General features: G+C 42.6%; 1 protein-coding gene across 1 annotated transcript in view; it reads right to left on the minus strand.

Moving 5' to 3' along the window:
- The window catches only part of LOC124607012 (solute carrier family 22 member 7-like), a 121,283-nt gene that overhangs the window by 78,854 nt on the left and 15,951 nt on the right, over positions 1-26,478 (minus strand). The window contains exon 2 of the mRNA XM_047139166.1: positions 19,710-19,957. Coding sequence (XP_046995122.1) covers positions 19,710-19,939 — 230 coding nt within the window. The 5' untranslated portion in view covers positions 19,940-19,957. The remainder of the gene's footprint in view (positions 1-19,709; positions 19,958-26,478) is intronic.

Below are 26,478 nucleotides of genomic sequence, written 5' to 3' on the forward strand. Positions count from 1 at the left end.
ATGCTAGATCCTTCTACTTCCGTTTATATGTAACTAGCTGAGTACTCGGTATTGTCCTGATATGTCTTTATTACATTCTCCTTCCCCCTCTCTCCACATACTATTTCTCCCCCCCCCCCCCTCTCTGTCCACCACCACCACCCTCTCTGCCTGTCCACATCCTTCACCCACACTCTCTGCCCATCTTCTCCTTCCCCTTTCTCCCTCCATCTACGCCGCCCCACCTTTCTCTGACGATCTGCTCCTCACCCCTTTGCTCATCTGCTCCTTCCGTCTGTATTCGTTCCTCCTTAATCCTCTGTCTACCTCCTCCCTCGCCAAATTCCGTCTCCCCACTCTTTGTCGATCTTCACCCCCCTCCCTCTGTCAATTTCCTCCTTCAACCTCTGTCACTTTCCTCCACCCCCTTCTAATTCCATATCCTCCCCCCATTTTGTTCATCACAATCCTCTTTGTCTCTTTCCTGCTGCTCTGTCTGCCCATCTCCTCCTCCCCAGACCATCACCTCCCGTCCCCTATCTGTGTCCATCTTCTCCTACCTCTTCTGTCTCTTCAACTCCTCCTCTTTGTGTACTCTGTCCATCGATACCTGTCCCCTCTTTCTGCCCATTTCCTTCTCATCTCTTACTATCTCCATTTCCTCCTACCCCAGTCTCTGTCCATCTGTTCCTCTCCCGTAACTGTGTCCAGCTCCTGCTTCCCCCTTGCTGTCTGACCATGTCCTCCTAATCCCTTCCGTCTGAAAGTTATCAAACTCCTCCCAATAGGGGACTGATGGTTCTTACCCCCACAAATCGTAACTAATAATGTACCAAATTTGGTTGAAATGGTTTCAGAAGTTAGGGATGAGCTTTTTAACTGTGGCTCCACCCGTGTACGTACAAGTCAATAATATTTCACACATTTCACATATTTCACATATATTTCACATATATTTTAAGTATTTCTCACGTATTAGTACACATAATACGCCTGTTACTCTAGCGAATTTCTCTCTGCAGTTTCATTTCCACGCAGCTGAATGAGTATGACAAATATCCTGAACTGTGGGTCATACAATGCTATAATTTTCCAGGTATATCCAGTAGTATAAACGTCTTATGCCTAATAAATGGGTTGTGAATGAAATTTGCAGCAAATAAGCAATAAATTGAAAAGTCACGCATGATGCGGTAGATTTTCACGCGTCTAAGTGTTTGTAACGCAAAATCTTCTGCACTGTGATATATTTTTGTAGGCATAATCAGCCGCATAAGTGGATACTGTCTGCGAAATGTTTTGCGAACGGAGTTAATAGAAAAGTAGTAATAAATTAAGACGTTACACATGATGCGGCAACTTTTCATGGATCTCAGTGTTTATGACACATCTCGTGAACTTTGTGTCGTAAAATGATATAATTTTGCTGGTACATTCAGTAGTATATTTAAATATTTTCTGCAAAATATGTCGCTAATTCAGTTAGTAGTAAAGAAGTAATAAATTAAAATGTCATGTTTGGTGTGGCAGTTTTACTGCACGAAAACTGCAAATTTTGTAATCGATAGACTTTTTCCCTTTCATCATTTTCTAGTGGTTGTCAGCGAGAAAAAGGTTCGTAAATATTTGAAATCATATGTAACGTTCGTTGCAAGACGCCAAAGTGCAGTCATTCTCAAATACTGGATGTATAAGTTACGCGTATTCGCGCATCGTTGGCTGTACTGCCTTTTCTCTGCCCCCTTTGATAGGTAGGTGGTTCTTACACACACACACACACACACACACACAGTGATTCTTTCTAGACAGTAGGTGATATGTGTACCAAGTTCAGTTGATACCGGTCCATTGGTTTAGGAGGGGGTGCGTAACACACATTGGTAAGTCAGAACACTATGACCACCGACTTATTATCGATATAAACCTATCGAGGCGACAGCAGCGTCACCTGACAGGGAATGACTTCTAGTCGGACACATGCACGGTGCACATAGTATCGGTGAGCGTGTTATCCGTGTGTAGAATGGGGAAGGCGCGCAGTCTATTTGAGTTTGACTGAGGGTAGATTGTGATAGCCCAGAGGTTCGGCACGAGCATTTCGGATACTGCTCGGGTGTTCTAGGAGAGCTGTGATGAACGTGTTTAATACGTGGTGAAACCAAACTGAAATAGACGTCGTGGGGTTGGGCGGTACCAAATGGTTCAAATGGCTCTGAGCACTATGGGACTCAACATCTTAGGTTATAAGTCCCCTAGAACTTAGAACTACTTAAATCTAACTAACCTAAGGACAGCACACACACCCATGCCCGAGGCAGGAATCGAACCTGCGACCGTAGCAGTCCCGCGGTTCCGGACTGCAGCGCCAGAACCGCACGGCCACCGCTGGGCGGTACCCCTCACTGTTGATGTCGGATGTCGTAGGCTGGGCAGTCTGGTAAAAGAGGACAGGCAGCAAACTACGGAGGAACTAACAATAGTCCTTAATGTGAGGGGTGGGGGGGGGGGACAGAATAAAATTGTATCTGAACACAGAGTGCACCAACACTGCAAACGATTGGCCTCCGCAGACGAAGATCTGTGCATCTGCCTATGTTAACATCATAACATCGGCAACTACGACTGATACGGACACGTGACCATAGTCACTGGACACTGGTGCGGAGGCAGAGTGTTGAATGGTCTGATGAATCCATCATCATGCCTGCGGGAGCGAGTGAATCCTCTGAGGGCAACGACTCCTTGACACCTGTCCTGTGGAACTGAGACAAGCTGGCGACCCCTTCAGGACAATCGTGTTTCCCGTCGCCAGTGGCATTTCTCAGTAAGCTAGTGCGCCAAGTCACAATGCCAGGAGTGTGACGGAGAGGGTAGAGGAACACAGTGGAGAGTTCCAATTGATGTACTGGGGTCCCCAACTCGCGAGATCTGAATCCGATCGAACACCTCTGGGATGCGATTGAACATGGGTCAGAGACAATCACCCTCCTGCCCGGAATTAAGAGGGATTAGGCGACTCGAATTTGCATTCGTGGTGCCAGCTGCCTCCAGTGACCTACGAAACCTTCATTGCTACTTTGCTGTGACGCGTCGCTGCTGTTATTTGTTTCAAGCATGGTCATACCGGCTATTTGGTAGGTGGTAATAATATTCTGACTGATCATTGTACATAGATACCATTGTACATAGATACATGCATACTTATGTGCATCCATTTTTATCATATGCGTTTACTAGTTAGGGTAGGGTTCTCCCTAGAGTCGTATGCCCTTTGGGCGACTAGCTTGTTTGCTCCTCACGCAGTAGAGACTCCATCCGCATAATATACACAGGCGACACTGAGCTACAGAGCTTATGAGAAGCAGGGAACCGACACACTAAATTTTATATTGGAATGCGCTGCAGAAGCCAGTGTTCTGACAGACGAGGGTAACGCCTACGAGCGACTCGGCGGCGCCAGCAATGGCAGGTGCTTATGTTACTCATAAAAGGTGTCCCCTTTCCCTGGTACTTTAGTCTGGCCACCTTATTTTAGGAATACTCAGAATGGAAAGGAAAGGCACAAGCATCTCCCCTTGCCTCATAGGCTAATGACGCTTCTAGAGCTCTAATTAGCCTCTAATATTAAGGCAGGGATTTTTCTCAGGGATTCGAGTGGAAAATATCCTCTCCTCTCATACGTCAACGAATAATCACGAGCTTAGATTGACCGCTGGTGGTTTTGACGCAATCCCTACTTTCGCGGAACACCTAAAAGGTACGAAAAGTTCTTTGGGATGTATAGGGCCCGTGTTGAAGATGAGAAAATTGGGAAGGGAAGCAGGGTGCTTCAAGCAACCAGGTACTCTAATCTAGTGCTGTGTAGACTGGTAAGCGTTGGGTTTCAATTTAAATGAGACTGGTATCTTGCGAATTTTCTGGACGTGACCATGTTGGATGTCGCTTAATGCCGTGTGCGTGGTTTGTCGAGATCGCTAAACCTCCGTTAAACTTACTGAAACATCCGTAATACAGCTACTTCCTTGTTTCTGTACCTAACATTGTGAGGGATACGCCATATTTACATCCACACACCTACCGTACGACAGTTACGACTATCAATTTCGTTGCATTTAACCACATGTGACAGTATGAACACTGGGTACATTTGTAGTTAGCGTTGTTAATTATGTAAACATGACGACCTACTTTATATATAGCTTTCTGCAATTTACCAAATGTGCTTTGTGCGATTTTATTTCTGTAACGATGTTTAAAAAATTTCCAAGAGCGATTCAACTCAACATATTATGACAGTGTGTAATGCCTGGTAGCTGATACGTACTGAATTAAGTAATAATTTTTGTAGTATTTATAACAGAGTGAAAGTTTAAATATAAAATGTATGTTACTATTGTTCATCCCTTTTATGCAAATTTCTTATTTGAAGATGGCTCGTCAGTGAGCTGAAACTAGGAACCAGGGCTCTAGCGACCTTGAAAGAGGATTTTTTATCTACACATTTTAACATAACAGATGACTTTCTTCCGATCTGACAATGTCAAATTGCAAATTATTTTAGTCATTTCATCTCCATCTCGATTAGGCAGTGGATTCTTATTTCAGCGAATTTCTTGTAATCATGATCTGTTTCCGACTTTTAAGAAAAATACCTCTTTTATCCTACATATCCCACTACCTTGGTGGCCCGTCGTATGTGTGTTATGTGCAACTATAACAGCTTAGTGCTTCATATGCGTTTTATTAATTTTAAACGTAGCTGTTCACTGTGTTTAGTTTTTCCTCATTCTTGTGAAATAAATGTGCTGTAATTGAATTCCTTTTGCTATTATTTTGCTAGATAGGTAACCTCAGGCACTCTTTATGGATTACCCAGGGCCATAAGCCACACTTATAAACTGAAGCGCCAAATAAACTAATATAATTCAAATGGTTCTAAGCACTATGAGACTTAACATCTGAGGTCATCAGTCACCTAGAATTAAAACTACTTAAACCTAACTAACTTAAAGACATCACACACATCCATGTCCGAGGCAGGCTTCGAACCTGCGACCGTGGCAACAGCGCGGTTCCGGATTGAAGCGCCTAGAACCGCTCGGCCACGTTGGCCGGTAGACTAATGTAGACATGCGTGTTCAAATACGGAGATACTCAAACAGGCAGATTACGGCGCTACGGTCGGCAACGCCTATATAAGACAACAAGTGTTGACACGGTTGTTAGACCGTTTACTGCTGCTACAATTGCAGGTTATCAAGTTTTAAGTGACTTTGAACGTGGAGTTTTGTCGGTGGACGAGCGATGGGACACAGCATCTCCGGGGTAGCGATTAAGTGGGCGTTTTCCAGTACGACCATTTCACGGACGTACCACGAACATCAGGAACCCGGTAAAACATCAAATCTCCGACAGCCGGCCGGGGATGGCCGAGCAGTTCTAGGCGCTACAGTCTGGAACCGCGCGACCGCTTCGGTCGCAGGTTCGAATCCTGCCTCGGGCATGAATGTGTGTGTTGTCCTTAGGTTATTTAGGTTTAAGTAGTTCTAAGTTCTAGGGGACTGATGACCTCAGAAGTTAAGTCCCATAGTGCTCAGAGCCATTTAAACCAACCAAATCTCCGACATCGCTGGGGCCGGAAAAAGATCTTGCAAAACCGGGACCACCGACGACTGATGGGAATCGTTCAACGTGACAGAAGTGCAACCCTTTCGCAAATTGCTGCAGAATTCAATTCTTAAGTCATCAACAAGTGTGAGCGTGCGAACCAATCAACGAAACATCATCGATAAGGGATTTTGGATCCGAAGGCCCACTCGTGTACCCTTGATGAGTGCATGACAGAAAACTTGGCGCCTCGCTTGGGACAGTCAATACCGACATCGGACTGTTGATGACTGGAAATATGTTGCCCGGTCGAATGAGTCTCATTTCAAATTGCATCGAGAGGATGGACGTGTAGAGGTATGGAGACAACATCGTGAATCCGTGGACCGTGCATGTCAGCGGGGGACTGTTCAAGCTGGTGGAGGCTCTGTAATGGTGAAGGGTGTATGCTCTTGGAGTGATATCGGACACCTAATACGTCTAGATACGACTCTGACACGTGACTTGTACGTCAGTATCCTGTCTGATCAAGTCCATGGTGCATTCCGAAGAACTTGGGCAATTTCAGCAGGACAATGTGTCACCTCAAACATGCCTGGCCACCAAACGTCCCAGATATAAACTTTATTGAACATATCCGGGAAGCCTGGCAACGTGCTGTTCAGTAGAGATCTCCACCCCCTCGTACTCTTACGGACATATGTACAGCCCTGCAGGATTCACGGTGTCAGTTCACTCTAGCACTGCTTCAGACATTAGTCGAGTCGATGCCACATCGTGTTACGGCACTTCTATATGCTCGCGGGGGCCCTATACAATATTAGGAAAGTATACCAGTTGCTTTGGCTCTTCGGTGTATTCCCTTCAACAAATTCGTGCACCAATTCCAGTTTATCTTGTGTCATCCTACAGTGGATACCTTGTATTTAGCTTACCCTCCCCACACATATAATTTAACACTAAAAGATATGTTTCAATTAGCTTACGCTGCCAGGATTATTTATTCACTGTCATCAGATACAATTTAGCTAAATGAGACGGCCGGAGTAGTTTTCTCTTCGTATGATCTCCCAATTACTACACGCATCTAAAAAAAGTTATGCGTCACCCCAGTTGCCAAAAGTCCTGAAGATGGACGTTGACTGTGGGTATTACATCACAGATACAATCCCTTTGACTGTTCAGAGACGTCACTATACCCGCCCAAACAACCATGCATGAGCAGCGCCTATTAGATGGACGAGGTCCGACAGCCGATCAGTTCCAGTCATTCCACCAGGGAGGAGGTACATTGTTTGTGTTGTCTGTAGGTCAACCAAGCCTAAACGGTCAGTACCACGGTTCGATCGCGTCCGCATTACTAATTTGTTCCAGGAAGGGCTCTCAACAAGAGAAGTGTCCAGGCGTCTCGGAGTGAACTAAAGCGATGTTGCTCGGACATGGAGGAGATACGGACAGACCGAAACTGTCAATGACATGCCTCGCTGAGGCCGTCCAAGAGCTACTACTGCAGTGGATGACCGCTACCTACGGATTATGGCTCGGAGGAGCCCTGACAGCAACGCCACCATGCTGAATAATGCTTTTCGCGCAGCCACAGGTCGTCGTGTTACTACTCAAACTGCACGCAATAGGCTGCATGATGCGCAACTGAACTCCTGACGTCCATAGCGAGGCTCGTCTTTGCAACCACGACACCGTGCAGCGCGGTACAGATGGGCCCAAGAACATGCCGAATGGACCGCTCAGGATTGGCATCGCGTTCTCCTCATCGATGAGTGTCACATATGCGTTCAACCAGATGTTCGTCGGAGACGTGTTTGGAGGCAACCCGGTCAGGTTTAACGCCTTAGACACAGTGTCCAGCGAGTGCAGCAAGGTGGAGGTTCTCTGCTGTTTAGGGGTGGCATTATGTGTTGCCGACGTACGCCGCTGGTTATCATGGAAGGCGCTGTAACGGCTTTACGATACGTGAATTCCATCCTCTGACCAATAGTGCAAACGTATCGGCAACATGTTGGCGAGGCGTTCGTCTTCATGAACGACAATTCGCGCCCCCCATCGCGCACATCTTGTGAATTACTTCCTTCACGATAACGACATCGCTCGACTAGAGTTGCCAGCATGTTCTCCAGACATGAATACTATCGAGGATGCCTGGGATAGATTGAAAAGGGCTATTTATGGATGACGTGACCCACCAACCACTCTGAGGGATCTACGCCGAATCGCCGCGAGGAGTGGGACAATCAGGACCAACAGTGCCTTGATGGACTAGGGGATAGTATGCCACAACGAATACAGGCATGCATCAGTGCAAGAGGACGTGCTACTGGGTATTAGAGGTACCGGTGTGTACAAAAATTGGCTCTGAGCACTATGGGACGTAACAGCTGAGGTCATCAGTCCCCTAAAGCTTAGAACTACTTAAACCTAACTAACCTAAGGACATCACGCACATCCACGCCCGAGGCAGGATTCGAACCTGCGACCGTAGCAGTCGCGCGGTTCCGGACTGAAGCGCCTAGAACCGCTCGGCACCGCGGCCTGCCCGATGTGTACGGAAATCTGACTACCACCTCTTAAGGTCTCGGTGTATGGTGGTACAACATCCAATGTGTGGTTTTCACGAGGAATAAAATGGACAGAAATGATGTTTATGTTGATCTCTATTCCAATTTTCTGTACTGATTCCGGAACTATCGGAACCAACGTGATGCTAAACTTTTTTTGATGTGTGTATTAGGTACATTTCATAGTTTGTCACCATCTGATAGTTTCATTGCTCAGCAACTTCTTTCCATAGCTGCTCACGACAGTAGCACGCGGTCAGGCGACCACCTCCTACATTTCCAAGAAACTCATTCCCACATGCCGAACCGTCACCGATCCTTTGTCAATGAGTTACACCAATTTCGGCCCGTGCCGTCGTTAGAATGATTCCCTATCTGCCTCCGTGTATATACAGTCATGCAATAAGATATAGAACATTTTCATTCAGAATAACTTTATTTTTTAGAACTAAAGATCACAACCAGAAATACATCAGAGAAGTAAACTTCTTTGCCAAGGTCGCTAATAATAGCCTTTATTCTCCATGAAAGTATTATAATCTTCAGATCAGCAAAGCATTTCTGCAGTGTGACTAAGCAAAACAAGCGTAATACACAGTATCAGGTACAATATAAAAGAAAAAGCCATAAAAATAATAAAACTCGATATAGTGTTTCCCATCTGTCTTAAAACTGCAGCAAAACTATTCTATCTCATGAACTAGCAGGTACACAACAGGCTAGAAGACTATATACACAGTTATTCACCAAATACGTCTGTCTTACATCACTTGCAACAAGTACATCACGGCTGCCAGGGAGCCGCTAAACTGGCAGGCAGTGGCCAATAACAGACAGGCGTTGAAAACTGGACCGCCAAGTGTCGCTAGTGTGATATGTATTTCGTATTAAAAATCATTTATGTGATTACATTTCAGTATTCCAACTAAAATATTGACAAAAATAAATCTAAAAACGTGTTTACAAATTTATTACCAAGTATTAATTGAGACAGACTCTAAAAAATTATTCTTATTGCGTTAATAACGAAATGTATCTATGTAGGACCTGTATTAGTATTTGGAACAGCTACCGCTGACTGATACAAGGTATATTACTTAATAGGATTAGACAAATTACAAAAACCCCAGACACACATACAACGCCTTTAAAAGTATTTGTAAAAATTGGAACAATTTTTTTACAAATCTTAAAGATGCACGGATTACCATTACAATCTGGGCTTCTACAGTGTTATTAAAGTGTCAGCGTAAGCTGTTGTTATTAAAGTGTCAGCGCAAGCTGTGATTACATCCAATGTAATGACGATGTACTCAAATAATAACACGTTAGAAATTTTACTAAAAATGCGAAAAATATAATTATTAGCTGACCTTACAAAAAGTAGTTTGGGTAATGTCAATTAAGTAGCACTGCAATCTGTGGTTACCTCTGAAGTAACAACAATGCACTCAAATAGTAATATAGTAAAAATGAAATAAAAAATACAAATAACTTTTTAAAATAGTTATTTATAATGATGCAGAGATATAGTTCAAATGGTTCAAATGGTTCTGAGCCCTATGGGACTTAACATCTGTGGTCATCAGTCACCTAGAACTTAGAACTACTTACACCTAACTAACCGAAGGACACCACACACATCCATGCCCGAGGCAGGATTCGAACCTGCGGCTGCAGCAGTCGCGCGGTTCCGGACTGAAGCGCGTAGAACCGCTCGGCCACCGCGGCCGACAGGGATATAGTTATCAGCAATGGTAACACATGTCTTTCGGGTAACCTTCCATGCTACAGAAGATCCTGACTGAAACCCGCGTGAGTCGAAAAGGAATAATTACAGCAACAGTGACAACTTACTTAGTTGAGCGTGGTAGTAGTAGATCGATGATACGATCACTTGCTTCAGAGACACATTCTGTCCCTACACTGTAATAATTACAGTGTATGGACAGAATAAATGTAATTATTACATTCTAGTGTGAATGCTAATATGCGGAAGAGCTCTAAATGCATGTTTAAAGTTTATTGGCACGTAAGTATTGATTGCAGAAGCTAAAAAATTATTCTTATAGCGCGCATTACGCAATGTACGTATGTAGGCTGAATCAATATTTGATGCAGTTATCACAATTGATATACCTATGATTTTTTAATATAGTGTATAGTAATTTATGAAATCCACAGATACAATTATATAGCCATCAAAAATTATAAAAAACTTAAGCACAATATTCTTTCACTCCTAAAGCTGCAGAGGTAATGGTACACAAAGTCACTTACGAAACGGTGTACGCTGCCGTTATTGTCTGTGACAATCCTATATGATCACATAATAAAATGAAAAATAAAAGAACCTTTCAAACATCTTTTTCGAAGAGGTGGAGGTATAGTTACAAGCTAGAGTTACACAAAGTCATTAAGGTAGCTGTCGGCGCTGTGGTTCCATCCAAGTGAAGACCGTGTGAAAATAAACTACTGTAAGACTGGCAGCACACATAACTCAACGTGGAAGCAGTAGACAGACGATGTGATGGCCCGCATTGTAGTCACAGCCTATGCTCACAATCTTTTCCTATGGGTATTCCACTTAAAAATACAACTACCACTATAATAAAATGATAGGACTAAGTCAACGAGTAACAGCAAGCTGACACAAACTGCAAAGTTCTAGGTAGTAAAAAGTTAGGTCATTTGGTAATTACTTTGTAATGTTACGGATATGATGAGCAGTGTTTCTATTTTATTATGTGAGTACATGGGATTGTCTCAGACCGTAACGGCAGCGTACACAGCTGCTCAAATCACTCTGTGGCTGTCCCGTTTGTAACACACGTCCACAGTTTTTGGAGTGTAAAACAAATTTGTTCAAAGTTTTTTATGGGTTTTTGATAGCTGTGTAATTCTGTCTGAGGGTTTTTTAAATTACTAAATGTTGTATTAAATAATCGGCTGTATATCAGTTCTGGTAACTGCATTCAATATTTATCCAGACTCTGTCTAGGTATATTGCGTAATGTGTGCTATAAGAATAAATTTTCAGCTCCTACAATCAATAATTATTTGATAACAATGTTTTAAATTCGCCTTCAGAAACCTTGCACGTATTACCATTCACAGTGTAATGTAATTCTGGTGCATGGATAAACTGCGTCTTTGAAGTACGTGATCTCACCGTCGATCTACGGCTACCACACTGAACAAGTGTGTCGCCACTACTGCTGTAATTATTCCTCCTTGGCTTACGTAGCTTTCATTCAGGTTTTTATGCAGTATGGATGGTTACCTAAAAGTCATGTGTAAGCCGTGCTGATACATATATCTCTGCAACTTTAAAAAATGTAAAAGAAAGATAAATTTAAAGCAATTATGTTTTATTTTTTACTTTTACTACGTCATTATTCGAATAAATTGTTGTAGACGTAACCACACCTTACACTGCTATATAAATGAAATTGTAAGCCTAGTTTACCCAAATTACTTTATGTAAGCCCAGTTGCTAATTGTAGTTTCGCATTTTTGCAATAAAATTTTTTGCTCTGTTATTATTTGAGTTTATCGTTGTGTCCTTGGATGTAGCCACTGACTACAATGCTGCTTTAATGACATTGTAGAAGCCCAGATTGTAATCGTAACATGTAGACTTTTTCGGTCGGTGTCTTCATTAATTAAAACTTCCGGGCTAAGAGGCGGTGGTCGAACAGTAGAAATTCTTCATCCTAACGTTTCGCTGCCAACTGCGGGGAACATCTTCCGAGGTGAGTCATGACTGGCTGTAGGTCTCGTTTACATAGAGCGCATAGAGGATGCCACCACTCGTCATGCGCTCACGTGATGTCGAGGGTAAAACTCTCTCTGACCAAAGTGATTACTCTCGATTGAAGGTAATCGATTGTCACATTGCTGGTACGAAGTGGACCGCCATATCTTATCTGTCGTTCAGCCCCTTTCTTTTCTGTTAAAATTATTGTGATGTTTATAAATCTCCATGGTTACTTTGTACATACGTGCATAATAATGCGATGTATTAGCTAGCACTCTCGTTTCACAAAATTTCATTTCATGATCATCTTCTTCAAAAACATGTTCCGCTGCACAATATTCGTCAGTGTTCCCCAGACGACAGTTTCTTTTCTGTTCGGTTAGGCGCGTCGTAACAATTTTTAAGTTGTTATAATATAAACCTTACCACAAATACAAGGAATTTTTACACGGCAGGGGTTGTAAAAGGGTGTCGTGCATCTCTCGCCGATCTTAAACATTCGCTAATCTTCTTGGTGGGTGTAAAGACTGTTTCAACCGTAAAAACTGTCTCAACTCGAAACTTGGCCAAAACTTTCCCAATACGGCCGTAATATTGTGGATAAATGGCAGAAAAACTTTCGCAGCCGACGGTTGTTGTTGTTGTTGTATGTCTTCGTGCACTTTTCTTCTGGGATGGAGTGCTCGATCTATCTCACTATCAGTGTATCCATTTTTTTAAAACGCTGTTCGAAATTGATTTAGTTCCTCTTACAGGTAAATCTCGTTCAAACTCAGTGAATTGTTTTTCATGGCGTCTTTGTCGCCTTAAAAGATATTCTTGTCTACCACCAGCTCACCAAGTCCAATTTCATAGGTAACTAACGCTCACTACCGTTACGTCGTATATTTAAAGTGTTGTGTCGGTATCTGGGCCGACACCGTGAAGTTGAGATGGCTGAAAAGGCAAGCTAGACTAACGCAGACGGGCGTGAAGTACTGGAACAGGATACGTAATTAATGTTATTAAGAAAAGTACGTAGCTGTATTAATACTTATCTTTAATATCATTGTGGTACATCGATCTTGACGATACACAGGAGACTTTAATTACAATCACTGTATGGCTAATGGCGCCTTGCTAGTTCGTAGCCATTAACTTAGCTGATGGCTATTCGGTCTCTCGGCTAATGAGAGAGAAAGGCTTCGTACATCTGGTCGGTAGCTAGGTTCTCGTACAACTGGGGCGAGTGCTCTCTCGTATCACGAGACCTGCCTTGGTGGTGGCGCTAGGTCTGCGATTACACAGTGGCGACACGCGGGTCCGACATGTACTAAATGGACCGCGGCCGATTTAAGCTACCACCTAGCAAGTGTGGTGTCTGGCGGTGACACCACATAAAGGAAACCTGATTGGCATCCTGACATTGGCGCTACAAGCGCCACTCTTAAGCGACTGGCGCAAAATTTTAATAGAGAGGTCATCATTCCCCTAGAACTTAGAACTACGTAAACCAAACTAACCTAAGGACATCACACACATCCATGCCCGAGGCAGGATTCGAACCTGCGACCGTAACGGTCGCGCAGTTCCAGACTGAAGCGCCTAGAACCACTTTTTTTAATCTCATTTTGTTCGTTTTCGTTCGTTGTATCTGCTCGGGGTGGGCGTCGCAAGACACCCGTTTCAGTTCGTCGTTGATCCATTAACTCAGCTACTTTTTTTTTTTTTTATTACAGAGGGCAGCTAACGCTCTGACCAAACACGCTGAGTTACCGTGGCGGCGTCGGCCACACTGGCCGGCCGAAATTAACTGTTAGTCTATGTTATGTGAGTCTGTGTTCAACCTCATAAGTTTACGAAATTCAACACGTGTTTTCTTGTTAGTTCTTTAGCTAGAAAAGTGTGGTGTTTAACTGATATCAGTACACGTAAATGGAAGCGTAGGACAGACAACGAAGGAGGAGATTAACGAGACCGTTGCGAAAGAGCAGCGGGGCGCTATCGCGACGGAAATTGTTTAGGCAGTCGGCGTAATGTGCGACGAAATTGCTTAGTGGTAAACAGTGTCATTAAGCTAGGAACAAGGTTACCAGTCTTCGGTAAAGTGAGAAACTGACTTCAGCGTTTGAATTTCACAAGAACAACTATGTGGCAACTGAAATTATGCAGCCCAAATACACCTGAAAGAGAAAACACTCGTCAGTTATCAACTGCACAAGATAAAACTGGATAGTGATGGCTTGCAAACTGAGTGTTCATACAGACTGGCAAACGTGTACTTAGTAAGGTAGTTACACTGTTAAAGTTGAATGATACAGTTTAATCACTGTTGTTGTTGTTTTGTTACTGTTGTTGCTGCTGACAATACTACTGTTGCTGTCTAATTTGGAACACGTGACAAGTTTTCCATTAGTGTCCAGACTTGCTGATCTCCTGTAAACAGGCGAACAAGCACTAACTTTTGTAGTCACAAAATTATTTCAGTAAAGTGCTACAAGTACTGGGCAGTATGGGATACAAAGTGAAGATGTCATGAATTTCAGGAAAATACATTATACACTAATTATATGAACGCGTGGTGTCTGTTCTTTCGGACATGTGCGATAACGCTGTGTCGCGGATGATGCAGTGGTTATCGCACCTTCCGTGGTCGAATCCCGGTCTGGCATACATCTTCAGTCGTCATTGCTGATTCCACGTAATGTCCCGATGCTGCTGACATCAGTAATCCCTTAACGTTCCTCCCCCACCCTCACCCCCCACCCCCCCTATACCTTCAATTTACGTATAATAATACTCGAACTTTCTACATAACCAACGCGAGAGAAGGAGGAACTTCTTAAGAATCGTCACGCACGTTTTCTCTGGTGTTTCAGCAGATGTTCGCAATCTCGGTTTCTCGTTGTGTAGCTGGAGTCAGCCCCAGAAAGCGTCGATTTGTTTCCCCATTACGAACAAAATTATATTTAAATCAGAATTTTTCGTGCCTGTTCGATAGTATGCTGTCAAATTAGTTGGTGCCGATAGTCGTTTAATCTATATGTATTAACTTGGACAGTAAAACACGAAGAATAATTAGCAATCCAGCAGTTACCCTGTAGCGCTGCACAAACTAGGCGGTAGCAATCTGTCGGGCCAGGCCAGTGTTGTCGTTGGTGGAGTACTGGCTATTCTCCGAGTTCTACTGTTTCTGTTAATGCATATACAGAAAAAAAACCACAAGACTAATGCGGGACTGCTCAATCGAATGTCCGCTTTAAAAATAATTTTGTTTGTAACGGGAAACAAACCGACACTTTCTGTTGACACAGGTAGTCACAAGAAGGATCTGACGAGCAGTAATTGTCTGAGCTGACTTCAGCTACACGATGCAGAAACGAAAGGCAAATATTAGGCAAAACACCAGAGAAGAAACCAGGGCGACTCTTAGTAGACTAACAGAGTTAAGGCATAGGAAAAATTCATAAACGTTGAAGCAAGTAGATTTTGTAAAGTCAGCACATAGAAATCCGTGCTTACAAATTAATACTGAAAAGTGGTTCATTTTTCACTTTAAATGTACATAGATCCTCAATGAATCAGACCACAAGAATAAGTAATAAATAGTACACGGTAATACCAAAATAGTTTTCCCAATAGATTTTGATACACGAAATGCTCTGTAAAAATTATTTGCATCCTACAGTTTAACGTCAGCGTTCTTTCCAACGTGGGTAGAGAAAGGCGATTGAACTTTTTTTGGTAAAGTTTTTTCTTTCTCTAACAAGTAAGCTCAAATCAGCAAGTAAGTTGTGTACATAGTTACAAAAACTTTGTCTGATCATGAGGCACAGTTATGATGATTAAAACGTTACCTTACAGCACAGGTTCCCCTCAGTGGAAATTAGTTATATTAAATAACGGCTCTAGCACACACGTTTTCGGTCGACCAGTGTAGCCGAGCGGTTCTAGGTGCTACAGTCTGGAACCGCGCGACCGCTACGGTCGCAGGTTCGAATGTTGCCTCGGGCACGAATGTGTGTGATGTCCTTAGGTTACTTAGGTTTAAGTAGTTCTAAGTTCTAGGGGACTGATGACCTTAGAAGTTAAGTCCCATAGTGCTCAGAGCCATTTGAACACACATTTTCAAAAACAGTTCACTAGCGGTAACGTGACAAAAAATGTATAGTGAGCAAAATACTGACATATAGATGGATCTGTTCTATGATAAATTCGTATCCTAACTCGAAAGTAGTTTTCTTTGTCATAGAATAATCAGAAAGGCATCAAACAGTCAAGGAACACTAGTTGTATTAAAGTATCCTAGGGAAAGACGTAAAGATCCTATAACAGTTTCACACCGTAAATATTACCCAAGATTACAAAGAAAAGTTATCAAAACTGAAGTAATATGCACATTGTTTCATAAATCTGTAATTACGAACCAGACTTAAGTCTATATGCAATAGTGAAACGGGAGACAGGTTAAAAGCTCATACAACAGGTTAACGTAAGTAGTGTCTTTGAACCGTCTCTCAATGTCTGGTAACAGGCAGGAGCTACGTTTATTAGTCAATTATTAACAATAATAGAAAATATATGGGAAAACCAGTTCAAGGAGAAAAACAGCAGCATGTTGAAAAAGCTACGATTATCTCACTCACTTCCTCTCGTAAAATTAGGAAAATTATATATCCCCTTAAAAGCAAAAGCTCACCTGATTTTAATGCCGATACTAAGTACTCACGACTAGTTCCCACGCAATATGTGGTGCCTTTTCTGAAATATGTAGTGTATCACTCACGCAGGGCATTTGTCCAGAGAGATTGCATACGCCGTTGCTAAACAGCTTTATAAGAAAGATGATTGGAGAGATGTTAATAACTACCGACTTCTTCCGCTATTGGCATCACGTTTACAATATTATTGAGGTGATGTACTCTAGAACAGAATCCAACTTGAACAACTATAATATCCTCAGAAAATCACTGGACTTCAGAAGAGGTGCTCGACTAAGAGTGGCATTTGCAACACAACAAACACACGTAAACAAGCACTGCAAACTAAGTATAACAACTACTCGCAATCACACTTGAACAAAACAAACCGCGTGTTTGAAAGCGTGTTGTTTACAAACAGCAGAAACAAAAGAATACCGACTGTTGCATCCAAGGATACCCAACAAACTCGGGAGTTAAAAAAAACCCCTAACGTATAATGTAGGGGATGTAAACATCTAAAATATATGCAGAAAAGTTGGTGACAGAAAAGTGGGCGCGGCACATAAACGGACGTGGTAGGAAACTGCTCTTTAAATGCTCGAAAAAAAATTTTCAGCAAAATCCTTTTCAGAGTATTTAAATGAAACCTTAATCTATCGAAATATGATGAAAACCGAAAATCGATTGTTTTCGACCTGAACCACAGTGTGGTCCCCTTTAGGTGCCCGTATTGATGAGAATTTAAACTGGAAAAAGAAACTCTTCGAATATCTCAGTTCGACAATATTTGCACTTGGAATCATTGAAAATCTTGGAGAGCAGTTCGACCACATTTGCACTTTGAATCATAGAAAATCTTGGAGAAAGACAAGTCATTAGGTAAACATAGTTCGTGAATTTTCTTTCAATAGTGTCCTGTGGGGTAATATTAAATGATAGTTTTGCTGTGCCCCACAGAACGAATTTATCAGTTAGAACAGTGCTTGTGTCTTACAACACATCGAATGTTGTTTGTGTCGTGCCGTCCCTTTCCCAATCCGAATTCGTATTTTAGCACCACGTCACTAGCTTTCCAACTGCTTCCAATGCATGAAGCAAATATTTATCTCCACAGCATTCGCTTTCCGTTGAATTTCTAACAAAATTTAGTAATGGGTTCACTTTACTTCCGTGCCACATTTCTGAGTCTTGTGGCAAACTTGTCAGACAGGGGATCTCATTATTCATTTTACAGTGTATAGTGTCGAAACAAAGCCCCGGCAATAGACAACATTCCATTAGAACTACTGACAGCCTTGGGAGAGCCATTCCTGACAAAACTCTACCATCTGGTGAGCACGATGTATGAGACAGGCGAAATACCCTCAGACTTCAAGAAGAATATAATAATTCCAATCCCAAAGAAAGCAGGTGTTGACAGATGTGAAAATTTTAAAAAACTCTCTATTGCCGTTGGATTAACTTTCCTACATAGTTTGTAATTATTGTACCATTTGTTTGAGTATAAATGGCTTTTAGTGATACAGTGTATCATGGTCTGAAAAGCCATTCACACTTTTACTAAAAGAATGTCCATCTGGTAATGAAGAACGAAGAAAACTATTGTCTGTGGCTGTGCTACTATTCCCCCGCACCCTAGTTGGAGATCGTATGAATTTAGGAGCTCTAACAACATCCTTTTTCTTGCACCATCATGTACGAAATTTATACTGAAGTCACCACACATAAATAATTTCTGGTACTTTCTATAAAGTGAATCAAGAACCCTCTCTAGCATGAACAGAAATGCTCTGAAGTCAGAGTTAGGGGACCTATGAACAACAACAATTAGAGGTTTAGCTTCACTAAATTCAACTGTCTCTGCACAAAATTTAAATATATGTTCAGTGCAGTTCCGTGATACGTCTATGTACTGGCCTGCTAAATGGAATGAATTATACAGTATATGGATTGAGAGTAAATCGAAGAATGATGAAAGTAATGAGAAGTAGCAGAAATGGAAACAGCGAGAAATTTAACATCAGGATTTACAGTCACGAAGCAGATGAAGTTAACGAATTCTACTACCTAGGCGGCAAAATAACCAATGACGGGTGGAGAAAGGATAACATCACAAGCGAATTAGCACAGGCAAAAAGGGCATTTCCGGCGAGGAGAGAAGTGTACTAGCAAGAAACATAGGCCTTAATTTGAGCAAGATATTTCTGAGAATGTATGTTTGGAGAACAGCATTGTATGGTAGTGAAACATGGACTGTGGGATAACTGGAACAGAAGAGAATCGATGCAATTGAGACGAATCTTTAAAATTAGGTGGACAGATAAGATAAGGAACGAGGAGGTTCTGCGCAGACTCTGAGAAGAAAACAATATGTGAAAAACACTGACAACAAGAAGGGACAGGACTATATGACATCTGCTAAGATATCAGGAAATAGCTTCCACGGTACTGGAGGTAGATGTAGATGGTAAAAAGTGTAGAGGAAGACAGAGATTGGAATGCACCCAGCAAATAATTGAGGACGTAAGTTGCAAGTGCTGCTCTGAGTTGAAAAGGCTGGCACAGAAGAGGAATTAGTGGCGGATCACGTCAAACCACTCAAAAGACCAATAACTTGAAAAGAAAAACAGAAAGAAAATAATTGTCTTGGCTCCGGTTTTGGATAGCGCCATTTTGCCAGGTGCGGTGTGCCTTAACCGCTGTGGTGAGCGAACATTTACAGTCTTAGCCCTTTCAGAAATGCTTCCGGCCCTGCCTCGAAAGCCAATGACCACGCCCATTTGGACGTGAGATAATTTGAACTGTTCTTCGCATTGCAGCAAAGTCTGCACTGTTTTCCTCATGCCCCTACATGCATTACATATCTAACACTGCTAGTGCTGCCACCTGCAATCTGCGAGTGGTTATTGCACGTTGACGTCGAACATAGGTTGTGGTCAGATCAATGTGAAGCACCGTGAATTTCAGTGTGTAATTTTGTCACTGATTAACTAAACTACCCAAAAGTTATAAAATATTGCATGTTACTCTTATTATACCATTCAAGAGTACTTTTTTCAATATACTAGAAACAAGCGTTTAACTAAATAAAACGTTGTATTTACTTGCCTTGGTATTGTAAGATTCTTCCACATTTCCAGAGTTAAATTTGTGTTTTCTATTCCTGGAACGTGGCACCAGTGTTCAGGTACCGTCAGAGCAATTATCTTGGCATATGAAGACATTGTTGAAAAGAATATTGCGATGACATTGAAGATAATGTTCATTTGTATTTGGAACTTCCCATCACTTCCAAGTTCTTCTATTATATCTTCAAATCTAACATTTTCGTTAATCATGTTGTGTCTAGCTGTATCCTGAAATTCGACATATTCACCATATAGAATGTTGGTATTTATTTTCCCCCATGAATTCCAGCAAGTAGCAATATTAAAGTAAATTAAATTATGTTACTGTTACACAAGAATCTTGTACGAAATACTTCTATAAAAATTAAAATTTTACAATAAATGGGATGCAACAGAAAAAACTCCTACAACATGTAAGGGTGACGTGTTCCCGCTTCTTGCTGTTAACTATGGCTAAAAGACAAAACATCTGTTCGAATGAGCTTTTTCTAGTAAGAGAGTCTTTTACATTTATGTGACATAAGTAGTGCATTCTCTGATAACCAGCTTCAAGAAATAAGTCACAAATATTTTCGCATAAGAAGTTACCATAGAAAACATAGCAGAAGTACGAGTAATCACACTAAACGGAAAACTGTCTGAGATCTCCTTCTCCACTTATTTATCATACAAAAGTCGTGATGTCGGCATTTACGACAGGTGTATCATCATATCAGAACCAGAATTACTGCTTACTTTGCACTCTTCCACAGCGCGATGTTTCTTGCGGTATGTTGCACCTAGCTTTGTGTACACCGGAGGGCCGGATGACTTCTGTAAAACTCCTCGCTAACTGCTGTCAGCAAGCCAAACTGCCCAGCGTGCATTCTAACCGTGTCACGTGTAACAAAAACTGGAGTGACATCAGCAATTACATAGAAAGCTACAACCATGTGTTTCCGTTAAGACGAAGATAATGGTGACAGTGTAGTTAGGCAATGCTTAATGGTCTGTCTTTGACTTCTTTCACGACCCAGACGCCGATCCGTATTTACGATAACATACAATGGCTTTTTGAGGGACTGTTTCCTATCCAAGAGACGTTGTTGTTGATTCAGTGACACACTCTTGAAATAGGTACGTACGCAAGGCGGAGCATACGTACCGCTTTTCCAACATGTTTTCGATATATTAACGCTGAAATCCAGAAAATAATGGAAAAGGTCAGCCGCTCGTGTTCTCGTGGTAGCATTCTCGCTTCCCGAGGACGGGGTTCCGGGCTCGATTCCCGGCGGGGTCAGGGATTTTCACCTGTCCGAAATGAGTGGGTGTCGTTGTGCCGTCATCATCATCATTCATCCTCATTACGGTCGTTGGAAGGCAATGGCAAACCACCTCCACTAGGACCTTGCCTACTACGGCGGTGCGGGTCTCCCGCATCGTTCCCCTAGGCTCTTTCAAGAAATATGACTGTATTTCATTCAATATAAAACTACAGTTTTTAATATCTTTGAATTTTATGATCAATTATCGTAGAAAAAATAGCCTGCACCAAGAAAAATGCAAGATTTCAACAATTCTGAAAATATTAAAAGCTTTCTCCAGTACGTCACCTATTATCAGCCTCCACTAAAATTGTAGTACATTTTTTTCACTACGTCCATCCGCCATGCTTTCTTCCGTTATTTTCCTTAATTTATAATTTTTATAGGCAGAAGCGTACCTTCAGTTAGGTTCACCTCCCACTAGTCTCTTAAACTAACTTGTGGTTTAATTTCTCCATGGAGATAATTAAATCCCTTTTGGTTTAGTCTTTTAGCATGATTCGTCTTCTTCTGTGAAGAGACCTGTTACTTCCACAAATGCATTTTAAATCTCTTTTGTTTCTTGTCGGCTATTATATCTTCAGAAAATCATATTGCTGTATCAAACATACTCCTATTTTCTCCGTTTATCACTACCCATCATTTACTTCTGTGCGAATTGCAGTCCCGAAGCAAGGACGATAGGATTTTGGATGCCCAGCATATTGACGAGTACGCTAGAGTGGGAACCTTAGGACGAATGGGTCAAGAATGGGACAGAAATTCGGCTGCTTTGTTTTCTAAGGATTTCATCGCAGCATTCGTCTTAATCAGTTTCGGGAAAATCGGAAAACCTTGTAAGGTAAACGGTATGCTGTCGTGAATTCGGCCATGTTAAAGTCTGAAGATGTGGGAGGTATTTACCCCGGCTGGGGTTGGCCGCTGCGGTCAATGACGAAAGGGTGGTCATTCAAGGATGGTCCGCTCTGGCTCACAGAAGAAGTGGTCAGAGGCAGGTAAGCCAGAAAAGCGGATGGACGAGAGGACATCTGACTGGAAACGTGCCAGGGAGAAAGTATGGAACGTGTCTATTGGCGGTGAAAGCCACAGGTTCGAAAATAGCGACATTCAAACATCCCTTAATTCAGAATAATTCGATGGTTTATTGCAGCACAAATACAAATGCACCAGCGTATTCACTGCGCTTAGACAAATCTATAGGAATATTGATAGCAAATTATTAGTGTTACACTGATCAATGAAAACTAATAATTACTGAATGCCGGGTGACAACCTAGCACGACAGCTATCATTTATGAATGCCTCACATTTATATTTATTTTGTTTAATGACCTATTACTATTTTACACCTTTATCACGAAAATGTGTCATATCATCGTATCCTCCACAGTCACACAGTAAATGAGTGCAGCATGGAAAGTCTCATGTCGCACTATGCACTATCATAGTACATTTGTCAAGACTGATACTATCTAATTTAACTAAACAATCACTTACTAGCTGAAATGTTCATCCACAAGTGGGATGCTGATTTTCTAAAGACAGAACCACTGGCAAAACCTGTAGTGTATTGGTACATATATGTAGATGATATTCTTTGTATATTGAAAGCTTCCAATAGGCAACTCCATAAATTTGTGGAAAATATGAACCAGTGGTACATTAACATAAAGGTCAGCGTGGAGATGGATAAATTTCCTGGACATTAGCTTAAGGATAGAAGACTATAACCATAAATTTAAATTTACCGGAAAGATCCCTTCGCAGTCACTTTCTCACAACATCCTACAACCTACAAACATGCAGTATTCCATCACATGATTCACCGTCTCCTTTCTATCACTGTGTCCCAAGAAGACTTTGACCAGGAACTTAACAAAATTAAAACAATAGCCACAAAAAATGAATTTGACCCCAACAACATTGATGAAATTTTAGGTGAAAAGATGAAGAAGCAAGCCACGTCGCTACTGTCCCCAATGATAAACACAAACAAACTGGAAAAGAAATGGTGCAGATTACGTTTTATAGGGAAATCATCAAATAGCGTAAGTAACTTCTTTAAGGCAAACGGTTTCTCTGTGTTTTTCTATGTACCTCAGCCAATAAGTAGTTTCTTGTTCATTGCAAAAGACAAACAAACAGCTATAACAAAAATATTTATAAAATCACATGCCGTGAGTGTCGGTCTTGCTACATTGGACAGACAGGGATCTCAATCTGTACCAGGCTTAAAGAACACAACAGAAGATGGAGATTGAAGAAGCCTTATTCAGCCTTTGGAGAACATTGCCTGAACTATAACCACAAATACACAATAGATGTATAAGTCCTAAACACAGAGGAAAAGGGGGCCAAACTCAACCAATAAGAAATTTTAGAAATTAAAAGACAGATGTGTATATCCCCACACCTATTATTAAACGAGGAAACCAATTTCAATTATTGACGTCTTTTAGAAGAGATGACAAGCCCAGGAGAGAAGCAAAACTTTGGCACCTATTAGACGGAAGGGGTCCGACAGCCCATCAGTTCCAGTCATTCCACCAGGAAGGAGGTACACGGCTCGTGTTGTCTGCAGTTCAACCATGCCTAGACGGTCAATACCGCGGTTCGGTCGCGTCCGCATTGTTACTTTGCGCCAGGAAGGGCTCTCAACAAGGGAAGTGTCCAGGCGTCTGGAGTGAACCAAAGCGATGTTATTCGGACATGGAGGAGATAGAGAGAGACAGGAACTGTCTATGACATGCCTCGCTCAGGCCGCCCAAGGGCTACTACTGCAGTGGATGACCGCTACTTACGGATTATGGCTCGGAGAAACCCTGACAGCAACGAAACCAAGTTGAACTTTTTCGTGCAGCCACAGGACGTCGTGTTGCGACTCAAACTGTGCGAAATAGGCTGCATGATGCACAACTTCACTCCCGACGTCCATGGCGAGGGCCACCTTTGCCATCAAGACACCAAGCAGCGCGGTACAGATGGACCCAACAACATACCCAATGGACCGCTCAGGATTGCCATCATGTTCTGCCTTCAACCAGACAATCGTCAGAGACGTGTTTGGAGGGGATCCGGTCAGGCTGAACGCCTTAGACACAGTGTCCAGCGAGTGCAACAAGGTGGAGGTTCTCTGCTGTTTTGGGGTGGCATTATGTGGGGCCGAGGTACGCCGCTGGTGGTCATGGAAGGCGCCGTAACGACTGTACGATACGTGAATGCCATTCTCCGACCAGTAGTGCAACCATATCGGCAGCATTTTGGCGAGGCATTCGTCTTAATGAACGACAATTCGCACCCCCCATCTTGCATATATTGTGAATGACTTCCTTCAGGATAACGAAATCGCTCGACTAGGGTGGCCAGCACGTTCTCCAGACATGAATCCTGTCGCGCATTGGGATTGATTGAAAAAAGGGCTGCTTATGGACGACGTGACTCACCAACCACTCTGAGGGATCTATGCCGAATCGCCGTTGAGGAGTGGGAATGCCTGGACCAACAGTACTTCGATGAATTTGTGGATAGTATGTCACAACGAATACACGCGTGCATCGAAGCAAGAGGACGTGCTACTGGGTGTTAGAGGTACCGGTGTGTAGAGCAATCTGACCACCACCTCTGATGGTCTCGCTGTATGGTGGCACAACATGCAATGTGTGGTTTTCATTAGCAATAAAATGGGCGGAAATGATGTTTATGTTGCTCTCTATTCCAATTTTCTGTACAGGAAGCGGAATTCTTGGAACTGAGGTGATGCGAAACTTTTTTTGATGTCTGTGAATAGTAGAGGTGGAGTGATATATTTAAAATGAAAAGCGGTACGCCTATCATGAAATGGGAAAGCAGGATAACCGACATAAATAAAGTTCATGTTTGACACAGATCAGACTCCCAACATGAAGGTCGATATCGGTTTCTCAGTAAATAATATGCCCTCCTTGGGCACCAATGCACATTTTGTACCTGTTATTCATGCTGCCTACCAAACTTTTGAGAAGTCCTTGGAGGATATTGTCCCACTCTTCTCTCACGGTCGTTTTAAGTTCTTACACGGTTCGGGGAGCTAGAGTTCGTTGAGAATATCTACCAACAGCATCACAGACATGCTGTATGGAATTTAGATGCGGGGAATACAGAGCCCATTCCGTAAGTTCGATATCCTCACTTTCCAGCATGTCCGTAACCTCAGCAGTCCTGTGTGGGCGGACATTGTCGTCCATAAAAAGAATGTTGGTACGTGCCGCGCCGCTAACCAAGCATACACGATCCAGAATAACCTACCTGGTATATCGCTGTGCTGTAACGATACCTCGCGCAAAGATATGCAGCGGTGTTGGGCCGCCTATACTGTACCGACGACGTCCGTGAACATTTTGTGACGTGCAACGTGTTCCTCTTTCTCTCTCTCCACGTTAAGTGGTGGCCAGTGTCACTTGCCACAGTGAAGCGGGACTCGTCTGAGAACATCACTCGGTACCACTACTACCGACCTCCAACCAACATGCTACTTTCACCAACGAATTCTTTATCGACGATGGTGTAGTTGGAGTGGGCGCCCTTAACAGGATCCCCTGCGTAGAAAGCAGCCTAATTTAATCGCCGAACAGTGACTCTGGCAGAGACGACTGTACCGGTACCTGTATTTGTAGCGGTTGCAAGGTCCGCAGCGACCTGCCTGCAAGTGAGACGTCTTTTCCTTTTCGCCACTAGCGCTAGGTATCGAACCTCTTGCGGTGTGGTGATCCAGCCGCGACCAGTGGCATGCTTTCGCATAGCATTTCCTTATGCAATGGCCTTTCTTAATCGCGATACGAGACTTGGCGACACACCATTATTGTAGCCACAGTCCAACTGCTCGTCCACGACCGCAAGCGCTCAAATGTTGTCTTTCTGACATATTATCGTACCACATGGAATGTCACTCTAATTTTTTCCACAACAAGCTTCGCCAAACACCTTACTCCTTGAACTGTAGAATGCACACGGTGCGTTCGTGCATAGGTTTCGCTGCTGTGAACACGTCCTGCTCTCTACATTTTCTTTTATTGCATTGGTAGAGTGTTCACTAGCAATTGTTCGTTGTTCCGTAACAATTGGCAGATGTTCATTAGCAAGTGTCAGTAAGTTGTTAGCAATTGTTAAGCAGTGTAGATATTAAGTAAAACTGGCCTTTATGGTGGGGGAACGCATCTAAACCGTTCTGATTGCTTCTGGGGAGCTAGGAAGGATTCATGTAGCTGTTGAAGATACTCTGTGGCGACTGGGCGTACGATTTGGATGCATTTAGAGTGGAATTCTATCAAATATTTTAACTTTTATGTGATGTGGAACTTCGTGTCAGAAACATCGTTTTTGTAACAAGGGCTGCTCAGCTAGCCTATGGAGATTATGGTGCCCCTCACTTTACGCATTGTACAAACTTTACTGCACTCGAGGATCACT

Source organism: Schistocerca americana, chromosome 3 (genome assembly GCF_021461395.2).
Source record: "Schistocerca americana isolate TAMUIC-IGC-003095 chromosome 3, iqSchAmer2.1, whole genome shotgun sequence".
Taxonomy (NCBI): Eukaryota; Metazoa; Arthropoda; class Insecta; order Orthoptera; family Acrididae; genus Schistocerca; species Schistocerca americana.